The sequence below is a fragment of the Cajanus cajan genome, chromosome 3 (genome assembly GCF_000230855.2).
Source record: "Cajanus cajan strain Asha chromosome 3, NIPB_CcT2T_4, whole genome shotgun sequence".
NCBI lineage: Eukaryota > Viridiplantae > Streptophyta > Magnoliopsida > Fabales > Fabaceae > Cajanus > Cajanus cajan.
The window spans coordinates 13335657-13353137 of NC_138519.1; the positions used below are offsets into that span (position 1 = coordinate 13335657).

The 17481-nt window shown below is 30.6% G+C and overlaps 1 protein-coding gene across 17 annotated transcripts; it reads right to left on the bottom strand.

Moving 5' to 3' along the window:
• Window positions 1–523: 523 nt before the first annotated feature.
• Window positions 524–9339, bottom strand: LOC145955561 (ERBB-3 BINDING PROTEIN 1-like). 17 transcript variants are annotated; one of them, XM_083070473.1, is made up of 14 exons: window positions 8639–9339; window positions 8467–8497; window positions 7986–8288; window positions 7780–7880; window positions 7523–7561; window positions 7111–7299; window positions 6920–6979; window positions 6683–6816; window positions 6455–6590; window positions 6206–6290; window positions 5863–6016; window positions 1677–2168; window positions 1490–1591; window positions 524–839 (listed from the first exon to the last, which is right to left on the bottom strand). In XM_083070473.1, exons 4-9 carry the CDS (start codon window positions 7825–7827, stop codon window positions 6569–6571), a joined length of 492 nt encoding a protein of 163 aa, XP_082926599.1. In that variant the 5' UTR covers window positions 7828–7880; window positions 7986–8288; window positions 8467–8497; window positions 8639–9339; the 3' UTR covers window positions 524–839; window positions 1490–1591; window positions 1677–2168; window positions 5863–6016; window positions 6206–6290; window positions 6455–6568. The 17 variants fall into 17 exon arrangements, with proteins under 17 accessions (XP_082926599.1, XP_082926601.1, XP_082926592.1 ...); XM_083070475.1 differs by lacking the exon at window positions 7523–7561 and having other exon boundaries at window positions 8639–9229; XM_083070466.1 differs by lacking the exons at window positions 6920–6979; window positions 7523–7561 and adding an exon at window positions 2266–2352 and having other exon boundaries at window positions 6141–6290; window positions 6683–6896; window positions 8639–9215.
• Between the last annotated feature and the right edge of the window lie 8142 nt (window positions 9340–17481).

The window sequence follows — 17481 nt, forward strand, 5'->3', positions numbered from 1 at the left end:
AGATTCCACCTAGTGATGCCAACCATGAGGAGTTAAAAGGTGACAACACACTAGTGAGCACTAAGCCAGAGTTGAAGATACTGCCAATTCACCTCAAATATGTCTTTTTGGAGCCAAATGGTGAAAAACCAATCATCATTAGTAACTCCTTATCTCAACTGGCACTACTACAAAAGCACTGTTCTACATCGGTTCTGAAAGGTAATCTACATCGGTTATAAAACCGATGTAGAATAGAGAGATGTAGATTTGCGTTTAAATCTACATCGGTTGTAAGAAAACTGATGTAGATTTGCGTTCAAATCTACATCGGTTATCAGAAAAACCGATGTAGATTTTCGTTGAAATCTACATCGGTTCTCAGAAAAACCGATGTAGATTTGCGTTCAAATCTACATCGGTTCTACCTTAAACCGATGTAGATTGCATATAAAAAAAAAAAAGCTTTGCAATTGCATAACCATAAGCTTTGCAATTGTTTGGAACGCCAAAAAAAAAAGTTGAACTCAAGTGCTTACAGACATTAAATATAAATCAATAAATGTATATCATTAAAGAAACAAACCAAAAATAAGTATCAAAACACAAGTGGATATTCTAACTAGTCAAATCCAAGAGTGCAACAAATATAAGTGTGGCCACTAAAACCTCAGCAAACAAATTTTTTTTTTTCCGAATAAAGTTGTTTTTGTAAAGAAAATGAAAAAAAATGAAACAAACTTTTCAACTCCACCCCCCACAACACGATTCACACCAGAAACAAAATGCACACCAGAATTCAAAGATATTCCATCTCCAACTGGAAGACCACCCCGTGATCTAGTAAATGCATTTTGGCCCTGCATCCAGTCCAAATAGCAAATAAATAAGAATCAAGAATAAAACAAAAATTTTCTTGCAATATAAATTTCAAGTAAAATTAAATGAAAATCACAACCAAAGAGTATTCATCCACTAAAGAATCATTCATCTCTTGGTAAATATCAACCAACAATCAAGATTTCTTCATTAAATGACCCTGAAGTTTTTATTTTTTAGTGAACATAAAAATTGCGCCATTGATGAAGATTATAAGATCTCACGTAGGCAAAGTGTTCTTACTTCTTAGCAAACTATTAACTAAACCAGAAACATTTTTCAATAATGTTAACTATTGGCTTGCTGAAGCGTTTGTTGTCTTTAAATGTTTGATATAGCTTTTCAACAAATGTTTCATGCGTTGATCTTGGAAACATGCTACAAAGAATAAGCAGGATAATCTTACAATCTCAAAGGCTATGCATATGCACACGTCACTACATAATGCATATATATAGATGTATATTTAAAGCAAAATGACCAAGATTAGCCATGCTACATTTTGTCAAAAAATCTAGGTATTTGTAAAAATAATAGAATAATCACTATTCATAACCGATTAACTTACTCCAAGTTTTTATTTCGATGGGAGGTTTTAAGAAAGAAAACAAGCATCATGAAAATGTTATACCTTCTCTATGAGATCAAGAACATCTTGATTATCAACGAACTCGATATAACTCCAATCAATCTCTTCCTTTGTATATTCCTCTTGCTCCATTTTGAAGACATGCTGCATAATAAAATGTTAACTGAGTCAACAGAAATTGTTTACAAGATAATGAATTCCAAGAAGACAGAAAATAAAAGAATCAAACCTGGTTGAAATGTTGCTGTAGTTTCTCATTTGTCAAATTGATACAAAATTGCTCAAAGCTGCAGAAGTTGGATTAAGCGATTTTGTTATGGTGTCACCACGAGTCACCATAACACGTTTGCAGAAAGAGGCTTCAAGGGACTTCTCATCACACATACCATAAACAAATAAATAAGTAACCATATACATACTAGATTTGAAGATTAAACTTCCAGAGAAACAACATCACTTACATCAAAAGCTCAGCTGCGACTTTTAGGTGGTAATGGGAATTTTCATCCTTGGGCTGAGAGGAATCCAGTTCCTCTTCCCCACCTTTAACAAATTCAATGTTTCCTAAATGAAGCACTGCTGCTACTATTCGAAATATAGCATCCTGAGAAGAGGGATAGCTCTCTTAGTAGCAATGTACTCTTTAGAATCATCCAACCCATCCAGGGGGACGCTTGTTTGCACTCCTAGCATGCAGCTCAAACACAGTGGGCGTGACAACCTACTTGCACCAAAAACCAAATTAAAAAAAAATACAAACCCATAATCTGAGACTCTAAAAACACAAAAAAAAAGTAACCTATCCTCAACTTACTTACTTCAACCCCCTTACAAATCTCACAAAAGCAAAAAACCCCAGAGTCACGAATCACTCCTTGAAGCGCTGATTCTCCAGGCTTCCGTGCCTACAAAAATCCTCAAACACATGAAACTCACATATCAAGCAGAAACTCCCAATTCAAATCTAAAACCAAGACAATCAAAAGAACCAAACAAACAATACCTTCGTCCCCTTCTTGTACCTCACTGGCAATCCCTCAAGAATCCCCGTAGCAAGAAGTTCCTTCAATTTCTTCACAAACCGGCATTGGCGTAGACTCTCCGGCATGAATCTTGGGTTCATCATCGCTCTGAAGATCAACGATGTCACTCTTGGCCTCTTCCTCGCTCATGGCGGCATCCTCGGGGGGCTTGGTCTCCTCGGCCTTACTGGAGCCCTTACGGGCTGAAGCGGTGGGTCAAGATGGTTCTTGCTGGCCCGCGTCTAGCCCAAGGAGCCAGCGTAGATCTCGGACTGGGCCTTCATGGCATAGGCAAACTCACGCTTGAGGCCAGAGCGAACCCTAGAGAGCAAGACGAACTCGTCAGAATCAGTGCCTTTGGCCATTGATTTCAAGAAATCACGGAAGGTTAGAGAAGGAAGGGTCGAGGGTTAGGGTTTGCGGAGGCGCTAAAGATGGGTTTGGTCGAAGACGAGAGAAAGGAAAAAGTGTTGAGAGGCGCCAAAGTCACTATTGATCATCCCTTCTACATCGGTTAAAAGGAAACCGCTGTAGAATACTTCATATTTACATCGGTTTTAAGAACAACCGATGTAAATATGCTCATATTTTCTATTTATTTACAAGATTGCCACTGCATATATTTTTTACATCGGTTTTTGGTGAACCGATGTAAATATAGCGATGTAAAATGCGCTTTTTGTAGTAGTGTGGAAGAAGAAAAAATGATTAAAGTCTTGCAGGTGCATAAGGAAGCTATAGGGTGGTCCATTTCTGACCTTAAAGGCATCAGTCCAGCTTATTACATGCACAAAATAAACATGGAGAGTGATTATAGGCCAGTAGCTCAGCCTCAAAGAAGACTAAATCCCATTAAGAAGGAGGAGGTGAGAAAAGAGGTTCTAAAGCTCTTGGAAGCTGGGATGATATATCCAATTTCAGACAGTGAGTGGGTGAGCCCCGTACAAGTCATGCCAAAAAAGGGAGGAATGACTGTGATCAGCAATGAGAAGAATGAGTTAATCCCAACAAGAACAGTAACAGGCTGGAGAATGTGCATAGCTACCGAAAGTTAAATCAAGCCACTAGGAAAGACCACTTTCTTCTTCCTTTTATGGATCAGATGTTGGAGCGACTAGCCGGTCAAGCGTACTACTGTTTCTTAGATGGGTACTCGGGGTACAACCAAATTGCGGTTAATCCCGAGGATCAAGAAAAAACTGCCTTCACATGCCCATTCGGGGTGTTTACTTACAGAAGAATGCCCTTTGGTCTTTGCAATGCACCAGCTACCTTCCAGAGATGCATGCTGGCAATTTTTGCTGATTTGGTGGAGAAATGTATTGAAGTCTTCATGGATGACTTCTCTTTTTTTGGGTCTTCATATGATGTGTGCCTGGAGAATCTTGAACTAGTTTTGAAGAGGTGCATTGATACCAACTTAGTTTTGAATTGAGAGAAATGCCACTTTATGGTTCAAGAAGGCATTGTTCTTGGCCATAAAAGTTCAGCTAGAGGAATCGAAGTGGACAAGGCCAAGGTTGATGCGATTGAGAAATTGCCTCCCCCAATTAATGTTAAGGGTGTTTGTAGCTTCCTTGGGCACGCCGGTTTTTACAGGAGGTTCATCAAGGACTTTTCTAAGATCGCCAAACCTTTGTGCACCTTATTGAACAAGGACCAACCCTTTCTCTTTGATGAATAGTGCATGAAAGCATTTTTGACCTTGAAGAACAAACTCACCATAGCTCCTGTGATTGTTGCTCCGGATTGGAGTGAGAGCTTTGAGTTGATGTGTGATGCCAGCGACTATGTTGTTGGAGCTGTCTTGGGTCAGCGGAGGAATAAGGTTTTTCACTCTATTTATTATGCCAGTAAAGTGTTGAACGGAGCACAATTGAACTATGCAACCACAGAGAAAGAGCTGCTAGCCATTGTGTATGCCTTGGAGAAATTTCGAGCTTATCTTATTCGATCCAAGGTCATCGTTTACATCGACTACGCAGCCATTAAATACCTGCTCACCAAAGCTGAATCAAAACCTCGACTAATCCGTTGGGTCTTGCTACTACAAGAATTCAACTTGGAGATAAAGGATAAGAAAGGTTCTGAGAATTTAGTGGCTGATCACCTCTCAAGATTAGTCAATGAAGAAGTTACTTGTAAGGAGGGTGAAATCAAGGATGAGTTTCCGGATGAAGCTTTGTTGTTAGTGCAAGAACGTCCGTGGTTTGCTGACATGGCGAACTTTAAAGTAACTAGTATCATTCTAGAAGACTATACACTACTAGAAAAATTAAAATTAGAGAGGGAAAAATTCCGTCACTAAACTTCATAAAATCCGTCACAAATAAGTTAGTGACAGAATTTGTGACGGAAATGATTCCGTCACAAAATTTGGCGTCACAAAATATTTAGTGACGGATTATTTTCTCCGTCACAATTAGTGACGGAATTAAGGTGTCACAAACAATATAATTTCCGTCACTAATTTGTAACAATAAATGTTTAGAAATTAATAAAAATCCGTCGCAATTTGTGAGGGATTAAATCCCTCGCTATTTGAGAGGGATTGAGAGGTATGTGAGTCTGTCACAAATTGTGACGACACAAAATCCCTCACAAATTGTGATGAAAGAATCCCTCGCTATTTGAGAGGGACTGAGAGGTATGTGAGTCTGTCACAAATTGTGATGACACAAAATCCGTCACAAACTGTGATGCCTATAATTGACTAGAATCCATCACAATTTGCGACGGATTTTATCCGTCACTAACTGAGATGAATCCCTCGCTAACTGTTTGATGACTAAATTTGAGGAAACTATTGTGTTTAAGAGTATGGTAATCGATTACCTATACATGTAATCGATTACCAGACAATGAAAATCATATGTTCGAAATTTACTTATTAAAAGGTTCTCTGGTAATCGATTACCCATTTATTGTAATCGATTACCAGAGCCTATTATTGAAACAATTTCAATCAAAACAAAAATATCAAGTCTTTTTTTATGAAAATGCATGATATCATTTAAAATGAAGATAAAAGAACAATACAGACATCAAGAGGAGTTCCCAAGTTTAATGATGTGCTTAATCGGCAAGACAACACATGAAAAATAATGAATGACCTCTATCAGTGTAACTATGACAATAAAGCTTCATTGGAGTATATCCATAGCCATGATACTTTTCATCATTTAGAGATCAAAATCCACAAGGCACACATTTAGGCAAAGAAACCCCTTCAAACAATACACATGAAGCAACCTAATTTTACTAAGCTAGATTGCTTATATAGTGATGACCTTATACCTATCTACCAAACATACAATTAATAGAGGCAACATGTTCCAAATCAAATCATACAAAAATTCAAATACAGGGGAAAAAATTCTTAAAATTGATTACCTTTTTTCCCGGCCTAACAAGCCTCAAGGCCACCTCAGCAGCAGTATTTGCAGTAGCAATAACATCAGTTGCCCTTCCTGTGACAGGACCTTCCTGAAGAACATGAGTGTGAGCCACAGCCGCGATGAAACCATTTATATGACAAGCCAAATCACTACAAACAACCAAAGAAACTACCATCAACTTCCCAGTAATAGCGAAAAACACAAATTTCATTCCCCCATCACTCATAACAAAATTCCTACTGAGGAAAAAAAAACCATGCTCAAAAATCTTACATTTTCAATATATCACCTTCTTCCAACACTGTCTCGTCACTAGCTAGTGGAGAGAAATGGCAGACCACATTGTTTACAGATAAGCAAGTTGGGAAAGTAACACCTCTCTCAATCTTCCTCTTCACGTTCTTGTACACATTTCCAGTTTGTCTGTACACACACATAAAACAAACTCTATAAGCTATAATCCAAAAATATTAAAAATAAATAAATAAACAAAACAACAATTCCGTATGCATATATGAACATGTATGTTAAAAAAGTATCACAATTCAAAAATAATGCTCCTTCATATATAAATAATAAAACCTTACTCTCTAATATAGGAATCGTGTATGTTTACAGACATTCACGATTATTTTCTCTTGCTTGCCATGGTTTTTTGGGTGACAGGGGAGATCTTGGTGATGATGGTTGGTCTTCGAAGATTAAAGGACCCGGTTCACTATCCTAGCCATGGAGCAAAATGAAAAACATCAAAAAATCAACTGAAGTCGTCAAACAGTTTATAACAGAGCAGGATATTATAAAGGATTTCAAACCTTTCCACTACAATCACCAACAGCAAGCTTGACCTTCTCACACACATTAGATTTACAAGTGAAATAACCTCCATGTTTTTCCTCATTTCCATCATATAAAAAGACAATCCCTCTATAAATGTGCTTGACAATTCCTTGTTTACCATGCAAAATGACATAATAGATAAGATATCATGTGAAGCATGAAGATTCCAAATATACCACAAAGAAAAACCTGCTCATTCAGAGATAACAGACCTTAGATGGACCCTCCAGAACCTTGACAGTATCATTAACCAATATAGTCTTACAGTTGATCTAGGGCAGTAAGTTTCAAATCAAATAGCCCACTCTTTACATGATATAATGATTCCAGAGAAGTGGAGACAAAAAAATTACAAAAACGAGTAAATAATTGAGAAATCAGGGGAGAGAGAGAATTAGCATACAACTTGTAGATACGAGACTGTGACAAAATCAGTATCTGGAGATAAGTCGGCAAAAATATCCTCCATGGAACGAACCATGATACCACGATCAGAGGCATCACCATCCCCTAGTCGTCCAAGGGTAAAAGTTTTCCCAGTTCCAGTTTGACCATAAGCCATCACAGTCCCATTGTAACCATCAAGAACACTCTACAAACCAGACATCAAACACGTATTAAGCTATAGAGCATTGAGGAAATGTGATATGACAATGTCTTGATGAATATAATGTATAAAGTAGGTATAATAATAGCTAAGGAAAGGAATGATGATTATCAAATCATAAACAACACCGATATAAAGCAGAGTTAGATAAGAATAGCTCAGTAAAGGATGTTAACGAAAAATTAGGATATGCACCATTATAACAGACCTCCACAACTGGCTTAGCCACAACTTCATAGATGCATTTCTGTGAAGCAAATTCAGTAAGCACCTCATCAAACTCATAAGTGTCTGAATCCTAATTGTTTCTACGAAGTTTCCGTCTTTTAAGCTAAAGGATATTTAAACACAAATCGATAAACATTAAACAAGGCTTATGCATAAAACAATCCAACAATATACTACAAAGCAAAGAAAAACCAAAAACCAACACAGTTAGTTATTAATCAAATAAAATGAATGTACCTCTAGTTGTACTTCTACATATTCAGCAAAATCAGAATCTGCCATCATTTCTTCAGCATTTCGTGGTCTCAATCTTACAGCCACTTGAACTCTTTGAGGCACTGTACACAAAAATGATAATATAACAAGTGTATAATCTAAACTAATCTAATTATAATAGTTCTTTGTAAAGAACTTCAGCATTATAAATATATATATATATATACCTCAATGCAAGCCATCACAATCCTCAAAGCCATTTCATGGCAATATTTCCCTCTCAATGGGTATGATCCATATGTAGTATGAATAACAAATGTTAGAAATTCAGTCCATCAACCAAACAAAAGGCAAATGAATGTTTGTAGCCAATAAGAGTATAAACATTACTTTGAATAGAAAACCTCCCCATTTCCCCCACATAGCACAGCCATGTCTGTTCCAGTACACATCAGCATACCTCCATCAACAACAGATTGAACTGCTGAATTCAGAAACACGGAAGGTGAACCATAAGGATCAAGATCAACCTGAAAAAACAGCATGCTTGAACCTAATATTCAACAATAAAAATCCTGGCCATTTCAACTAAATTTTCAACAGATTGCTTGAAACCTGACTCCTTTGGGAAATTATGAATCAAAACATGTACTGTAATTTTACAATTCACTGATTCAAAGTCCCAAAAATTAAAACAGATTACATTACCTGATGTCCTTTGATTTCTCTACAGCTCCTCCTGCCAAGACAATCACAAAATAAGATACACAAACAACTAAAGAAACTATAGCCTTCCATGGGCAATAGGGTGAAGAACAACAATGTACACAAAACACAACACATAATTATTCCCAGCGAACTGTGAGAAGGAACGAGCAACCTTCTAGTGTGGTTGGTGTGGATCACGTCGGGATCAAAGAACACAACCTTTAAGGGGTAACACTCAACCGCCAAAGAACGAAGCTCGGTGCGCCTGAGACTGTAGTTGAACCTAAGCCGAGCGGTGAGCGTCACTCCAAAGTCGACAAACCCATGAAGGCGGCGCTGCACGGCCCATGCCACTGCGGAAAAGGGTGCGAACCAGCAAGAACCGGGCTTGGAGCGCGGTGTCAATCTCGGGTCTGGTGGAGAACGACAAGGGCTCGATGAGTGCGGAGGAGATGGCACGGTGGTCGAACCATAGCATGATGCGGAGGCTCTCGTAATGGACCGAGAGGAGGAGGTTAGGGTTACGCAGGGTGAGGTTCGCGCCGAGGCTTAACTTCTCGCCTTTCTTGAGGATCTTGACTTGGCCCATGACGAGGTTTGCATCGGGGCCCTTCACCACCATCCCGGAGTGATCGCCGTCGTAAACCTTCCGCCGACGAGCGTGAGAAGGATTGGGGCTAGGGTTAGGGTTTCTTTGTGATCTAATGGAAGATGAATAGAGGGATTCTAATTTTTCTTCACTCTTCAGACAAATGGGAGGCGCGCGCGGGTAGGTTTAGCGGAAAAAAATTTTATTTTAGAAAAAAATTAAAATTTAAGAGAGAAAATATTATTTAATTAGAAGAGGTTATAAACCTCCGTAAATAAAATAAAAAACTGCAGTGTTTTCACATAATTTAATAACGTCAAGAGATTTTTAAAACCTCCGCAAAATAACCTCCACTATTTATCAATAATTAAATCAAAAGATTATAAAAATCATAACTCAAATCTAGGTAAATATTTTGATATTAAATTTATTATATTAAAATTAATTAAATATTTTTATCAAACAAACTCATTCAGATTTTAAATTTTATTTACTATCTTTCATAATCAAAAGAAATCCAATATTAATTCAAAAGATAATAAAAATTATAACTAAAATATTTATAAATTTTCTAATATTAAATTTAGTATATATTAAAATTAATTAATTAAATATTTGTATTTAAGAAATTGTTAAAGATTTTAGATATTTATTTTAAAGTTTTTATTTTATTAAATTAATTAAATTTTATCACTTTTTAATAAAGTGAGTGAATGATAATGAATTAACGAAAATTCAAAAATATATTTTCATTAAAAATAATTTTTTAGTTAATACGGTAACTAAAAAGTATTATAATAAATAATTAAACTAAAATAAATAAATTTTATAATGGTTATTTTTTTAATGATGTTAAATTAAATATTTTAATTATTTTACAATAAATTAAATAATAATAATAATAAAATATGTTAATTGATATTTTAAATAAAATATATTAAAATATCATAACCAAAAGAAATCAAGTATTATATCGAAAGATGAATAATTGATTTAGTATGTATATACCTAATTTTATTTAAATTATATATTGAATTTATTTTTTACGTATGAATTTTTTATTACCGAAACAATTAAATTCTTTGTTTAAATATATTTATATTATAAACAATATAAATTGTTAAGATAATTCTATAAGATATAGTTTAGATATACTAGTTTATACTCCCTTAATTTATTGTTTAGTTTCCTTAGTCAGTTTTATCTAAATTCCTAAACTTTAGGGATTGATTATGTTTTATGCCTATTTATTTTATTGTATCCATCAATTCAATAACATGAAAATCATTCAGATTCAAGTACTAAGGAAACTAAACTAGAAATTAGGAGAGGATAAACTAGTATATCTAAACTATATCTTATAGAATTATCTTAACATAAATATATAACAAAAAACACAATATTTTTTAAAAATAATGTAATTTACTCTGCTCACATACAAAAATTAATAAACGTACAAAGTAATCAAATATATTTAAAATTAAATAGGTCAAACTAAAGTTTTTACTATAATATGTATTTAGTTTAAAAGTATAGGCTACAAGTTATTACAATGTCAATTAATTCATATGTTATTTCCCTTCCTTTTTCTTTGAGATACATATGAATATATAGTTCTAATATTTATTCATTTGAATCAATTCTAACTCATATTTTTCACAATATTAGGATACTTGAAAACACAAGATCGAGTAATACCTGTCATATTAATAACTTTCATGCAAAATAAAATATCTCCATTTTTTAGGTTGTGCTTATTTCTTTCATAAATCTAAATTAGATTAATTTATAAGTTTACTTTTAAGCATAAAAAATAAGAAATTAAAGGATATTATTTTATTAAAAAAAATAAGAAATTTTTAATTTTTAACTAAAAATTTAAATTTTAAAATTAAAAATTATGAAATTAGAAAGATATTTTTCAATAAATAACTAAATTAGTTAATTATTATTTATTTTATATTTGTGGACATTATCTTCTTATAGTTAATGACTTTTATAGAGTGTTTTAAAGGTTTTTAATAATTATTAGTATTTTAATAATGAATATTTATGAAAATTAATTTTTATAATATTTTGATTTTTAAGTAGCCCAGAACGGGTCGTTCTCACACTGGAACATTTGTAAAATTCCTTAAAATAGTATAATTTTAAATTCTCGCAAAAATAGGAGAATTTGAAATTTCTCATATTTTTTTTCTTATTTCACCTATATATTTTATCTTTTCTTTTCATTATTTTAATTATTAGATATTCAAAAATATTTTTAAAATTATTAAATATTATCTTATATTAATTTTTAAAATTATTAAATATTTAAAAATTAGCTAATATTTATTTTTATAAAATTTATTTTAAAAATCTCAACATATAAATATATTTTTAAAATTAATTTTATCATGATGGAATCAAATTATCATATCTAACCTAATAATTTAAAATTTGAGATATTTGAATTGACTTAATTATCCAAACAAAATATTTTAAGAATGATACAAATTGAAATCAAAGTAATTCAAATACCAAGAATTTAAAATTCCTTGAATTTGTAAAATTCCTCATCCAAACACACCATAAGGGAATGCAATTGTAAGAGACAATTGTATGAGTAAGATGTTTATTGTATGGATTAGAGTACTAGGTAGGTTCTTAAGAGAACCCTGAGAGAAACAAACAAACTATGCAAGTTTATATTTTGCTTTTTGATTGTTTTGTTGTATTCCTTATTGCATGACATGTATGAATATGTATTTAATTCCACAAATACATGAGTTTTGATTTGAATTAAACATGTTTGGTATTTCAATTATGAAAAATATTATGTTATTCAATTTTTGTTATTTGTGTTATGGTATGTGGGGTAGAGGGTGTCACACAAATGATATATATTTATTATTAATAAATACATAAAATATATATATATATATATATATAATATTTTTATAATATTATTCATAAATTAATATCAACAATATTATTAGTATATTTATACATAAACTAATAATTTGATAAATATAACTTATTATATATTAATATACTTTTACAAAAATATAAATATACATATCTTATCTACTATATTTATATTTTTGTAAAAGTATATTAATATATACTAAGTTATATTTATCAAATTATCAATTTATCTATAAATATACTAAAAATATTATTGATATTAATTTATTAGCAATATTAAATTATTAATAATATATAAATTTTATTTATTTAGTAATAATAAATATATATCATTTGTTACATTAATAAAAATTATAGTATATGTTAACTTAAATAAGCAAATAATTGTATAATTTTAAATTATTATTATTATTATTATATATATATATATATATATATTAAAATTTTGAAATTATTAAATTTTTAATGGAGAGATTCAAATTGCACAATTATGATTTTTGAGGGACTATAATTGTTCAATTAAAAATTAAACGACTAAAATTGCACAATTACAATCCTTTAGGGACTAAAATTATCCAATTAAAATCTTAGGGATCAAAATTGCACAATTACAATACTTGAGGGATCAAAAATGTAATTAAGCCAAAATTAAATTAATATTCTTTTTTTTTTAATTTCACAAGTTTTTTTTTAAATATTTTTAATGAATGTCTTAGTTTCTTATGTTCAAAATTGACAATTTTTTATTTAATTAAATGAATTTCATAATTTTTTCAGTCCTTTAATGAAATAAAATATTTTTAATTTTATTATTTTTTTAAAAAACATTTAACATATTTTCTTTAATTATGCATAATTCTTAAATATAAAATTTTCATAAATAAAATTTAATATTTTGAGAGGGAACAATTTGTCACAAAATTTTCACAAAATATTTTAACCTATTTGTGACGGAATTTTGAGAGGGAACAATCCGTCACTAAATTTTTTCATTTTAGTGACGAAATTTGTGACGGATTTTTTAGAGACGAAGTTCATTCCGTCACAAAATCCGTCACAAACATTTTTTTTATTTAGCGATGAAATTTGTGACGGATTTTTAGAGACGAAAATTTTTCCGTCACAAAATCCGTGACAAATTTTTTTTTTTGATTCAGTGACGAAATTTGTGACGGATTTTTAGAGACGGAATATATTCCGTCACAAAATCCGTCACAAAAGTCAATAAATTCTAGTCCGTCACAAAACTTAAAATTCCCTCACAAAATGCGTCACTATTAGCGATGCTATTTTTTCCGTCACAAAATTCGTCACAAATATTAATTTTTCTAGTAGTGATACTTGGCAGCAAAAGAAAAAAATTTTCCGTGATGCCAATTACTATGTTTGGGATGACCCTTATCTCTTCAAGGTAGGGGCTGATAATCTGCTAAGGCGATGTGTAGCTCAAGATGAAGCCAAGAACATATTGTGGCACTGCCATAATTCCCCCTATAGAGGTCATTTCAATGGTGAACGAACTGCAGCCAAAGTCCTACAAAAAGAATTGTTATTGCTTGTTTACATTATTTACTGCAGCAAATCAAACTCTTATTGCTTTTCGGTAGCTTAGTTAGTATAACAAGTGAAATTATAAAGTGTTGCGCAAGTCCCTTGGAAGACAATACTCATACTTTCATTGAACTACTTATACGATTTGATATACTTGCCAAACGAGATAACAAGGTGGATACTTAATTTGGATACACTTAGGTACTTTTTGGATACATATCAAACCCATACTCAAGTCCAAAATAAAGACCTATATAAGTCTATAAAAAAATTAGGTTTTCTATTATTGTTATTTGCTCCCAAATTTCAATTCTCATCCATGAGTGACACTACATAATTCATCAACAACTGCATCCAACATTCAAGAATCAATCTCCCAAATCATTCACCATATATACTTCTAATTAATATCTAATGTCCAAATTAATCTATTCAACTTTTTGTTGGTGTTTTTTTTTTAAATATATTTAACTCATTGATGATGTTTTCACAATACAATTTTTATATTTTAGTATGGTTCAACAATCTCCAAACTTCAATATGTTGCATTGAAGCTTCTCTCACAACCATTACCATTTTCTTATTATAAGAAAATTTAGAGCACATATTCTTTTATCCAATCTATTAAAAAAATTAGGCTCAATTCTAAGAGAGCTAAATATTTATTAATGAGATCTATTTGAAGGGTTGGCATTCTTGAAGTTGCTACCTTTTCTCTTGATGAACTAGAGTTAGAAACAATTATTTTTCACATATAATAGAGAAGGGAATGATGAGATTGAAACTATTAAAGTGTGATATTATATTCATGTTAAGATTTTTATTGTATTATAGTTCAAGTGAGAAGTGTCCTATTTATTTGTGTTTTTTTTTTATCATTTATACAATTTTCTTAGGTTTATATAATTAAAAGTATAGTTTTTAAATTACATTAACATACCCATATCTTAGATTTTTGAAAACTTGCATATTCCGTAATTGTACTTGATATCATACTTGTACCGAAGCAATACAAATATTTATCTAATGAGAAACTCTTATTTATACTTGTACACCAATAACTTGTAATTATATTAGATAAAAAAAATAATTATAGCATGTAGTAGTTATATATAATGTATTATATATACTCTTCTATACATATATATAATAACTATCCTTTTATATTATTTTACATACACCATGAAAAATTAACTAGATAAAAAAATAATTTAATAAAATTAACCTTTATTTTTATTGAGAATGATGAAACAAAATAACTTTCTAATTATTATTATATCAATAATTAATTAAATTCATTTTTAGTCCCAAACCGTCTACCCATATATTATAAACTAGTACATTGACTTGTAGTTTAATATTCTTGGTCATGTAATTTTGTTCACGAATTTGTTGCAACAAGGTTAAGAGTATTAACATTGTTTTAATGATTTTGTTGATAAAAGGATAACAATAATTTTGATATGTTAATTAAATAATTATGTATTATAATTGTTCTTGTTTATTATTTATGATGTATTAGATTGCTATAGTTTTGATATATCAATACATGCCAGTGATGCTCTTTTGTTTTAATCATTATTTCAACTATTTTTTTAATATAAAATACCAATTAAAAGTTAACATATACTTATTTTATCTTTATCTCATTTTCTTCAATTTTTTCCTCTTTTTGGTATGTTAAATTTGTTTCTAGCTATAAATATAACAAATGAAAGTTTAGGATTAAGGAGATTTGCCTCTTAGTTCTGCATTTTTTTTTTTCAACTATAGAACACATAGGATTCTTTAGGTGAAAATAAAAATTGTTATCGAAGTTTTTCGACAATCCAACTTTTAATACTGTAGTTCATAGTGGGATGCATACTTCTTCTACAATTGAAATTAGCATTGCAAAAATTTGTTGTTTATTCATAGAAAAGTATATATATATGTTATACGTACAATAATGGAGATATCATTTCTTACTTGCAACTAACACTTTGTTTTATCAAATATTGTCGCATTTTATTGTAATTGTAATTTCAACTATTTTTTTAAATAGGAATTATCAAACATTATTTAATATATTTGTAACTTGAAAAATGCTACACAGAACTTGAAAATTTCTCTTATTTTTAACTTTTAACTTTAATATTTTAAAATAATGATGTATATTATTTCTTTACACATAATTTAATTCCTAATACGGGTAAACGTTATTTGGGATTTGAATTCAATTTTTTGACAAACTGAAATAGGTTTATATTATTCACGAAGATGTAATCAAATGCACTATATATTTAACAATATATAGCAAACGATGCAATAATGATATAGCATTCTAGAATTACTTAAAGAAAACTAGATTTTTCTAAATTTTGTAGTATTGGAACAAACTTAATTAACAAACTAGATTCTGGAATTATTTAGGAGGCACAAATTCACTAGATCTAAAATTTATCACAATTAAAAGGAGTTTTGGATTGAAATACACAAAATTAACAAACGAAATATATACAAATAGTAATCAATTATATGAAAATTTCAATAAAAAAAATTATTAATCTAAGATTCCAATTCTTGCCGCAAGATTATCACATTTCATCATCAACAACAGAATTTGAATTTATTCATTCTCATAATTCACAAAAATAGAAATTAAAACCACAATTTCTAATTTTCATGAATTCAAGAATAATTAATAGTTTATTTACACAATTAATCAATTATCTAACTTTGATTAAATTTGTACCCTCAAAGTTTAAAGCTGATTAGAATAAATTATTCTAATTGGATATATGCATACCATTGTGCCAATTATCTATTGACTTAGCTAAAATAAAGGTTCAATAGTTTAGCATCATAATTATATATATTACATTAAATAGGATCCGAGGTAATTATGCTAAAATTTTTGAAAAATATCTACCGAGAGTATATAAACTTCCTCCTAGAATTAAGATGAGATAGGTTACACTTTTAAATGCAGTGGATTAATAAAATAGTTATAAGGTCTTCTTAGAGTAGGTTCTGCACCGAACCATAATATATCATTTTTGTATATTTATTTTATTTTATTTTATTTTTAAAATTAACTATTTAAATATATCATTTTTATATTTATTTTAATATTTTAAAAAATTATCAATTGTCAAAAATAATTTTTTCGAACATAAATTATTTATCATAAATCTAATATATTTTATCTGTTCAAAATTATTTGTTTATTAAAATTTTAATTTTATAATACAATAGATATAATTAAAGCTATTTATTTACCGTAAATTTAGTTATATAAAAAAAATAATTATCTTTTGCATTATAGAAACTAAAATGTAACTTTTTTAATACAAATGAAAATATCAATCACACAAAAGATGTTCTCTTATAACATCAAGTTCTAGGCGAGTCGCATTTCAACAATTAACACAAGGACAAAAAATCTTTCATTCATATCATCATTAGCATTTCGTATTACATATTCAATAAAATATTCTACTCCAGTCTCATACTCATCACTTATACGTGATGCATGTATCCAACTTCGATTCAATAACCAACTTTTATCCATAACTTCTGTTCTTCATAAAAAAAAAAACATAGACCATGAACGTTAATCTCACTATTTTAATTATTTGTATTAAATTTCAAAAGGGAAACTAAGGTTCACTCAATATGCGCATAAATCTAACATCATATTAATTTATAAAAATCAAATAAACCACCTAATTTTTCTAAGCACTAAATTACTAGGTAGACATTAATTATATCACAAATTATTAATAAAATACAAATATATAACACATACATACAAGGGGTCCAATTTAGAAAAATGTCTAAAACTGCTTCAGTGTCTGGAACGGCCCCAGAATGGGCTGTTCTGCAAGCAGAACGGCCTGTACTGCTTGTAGAACGGCCTGTACTGCTTGCAGCACGGCCCGTTCTGCAAGGAGTACAGGCCGTTCTGGGGCCATTCCAAGGCC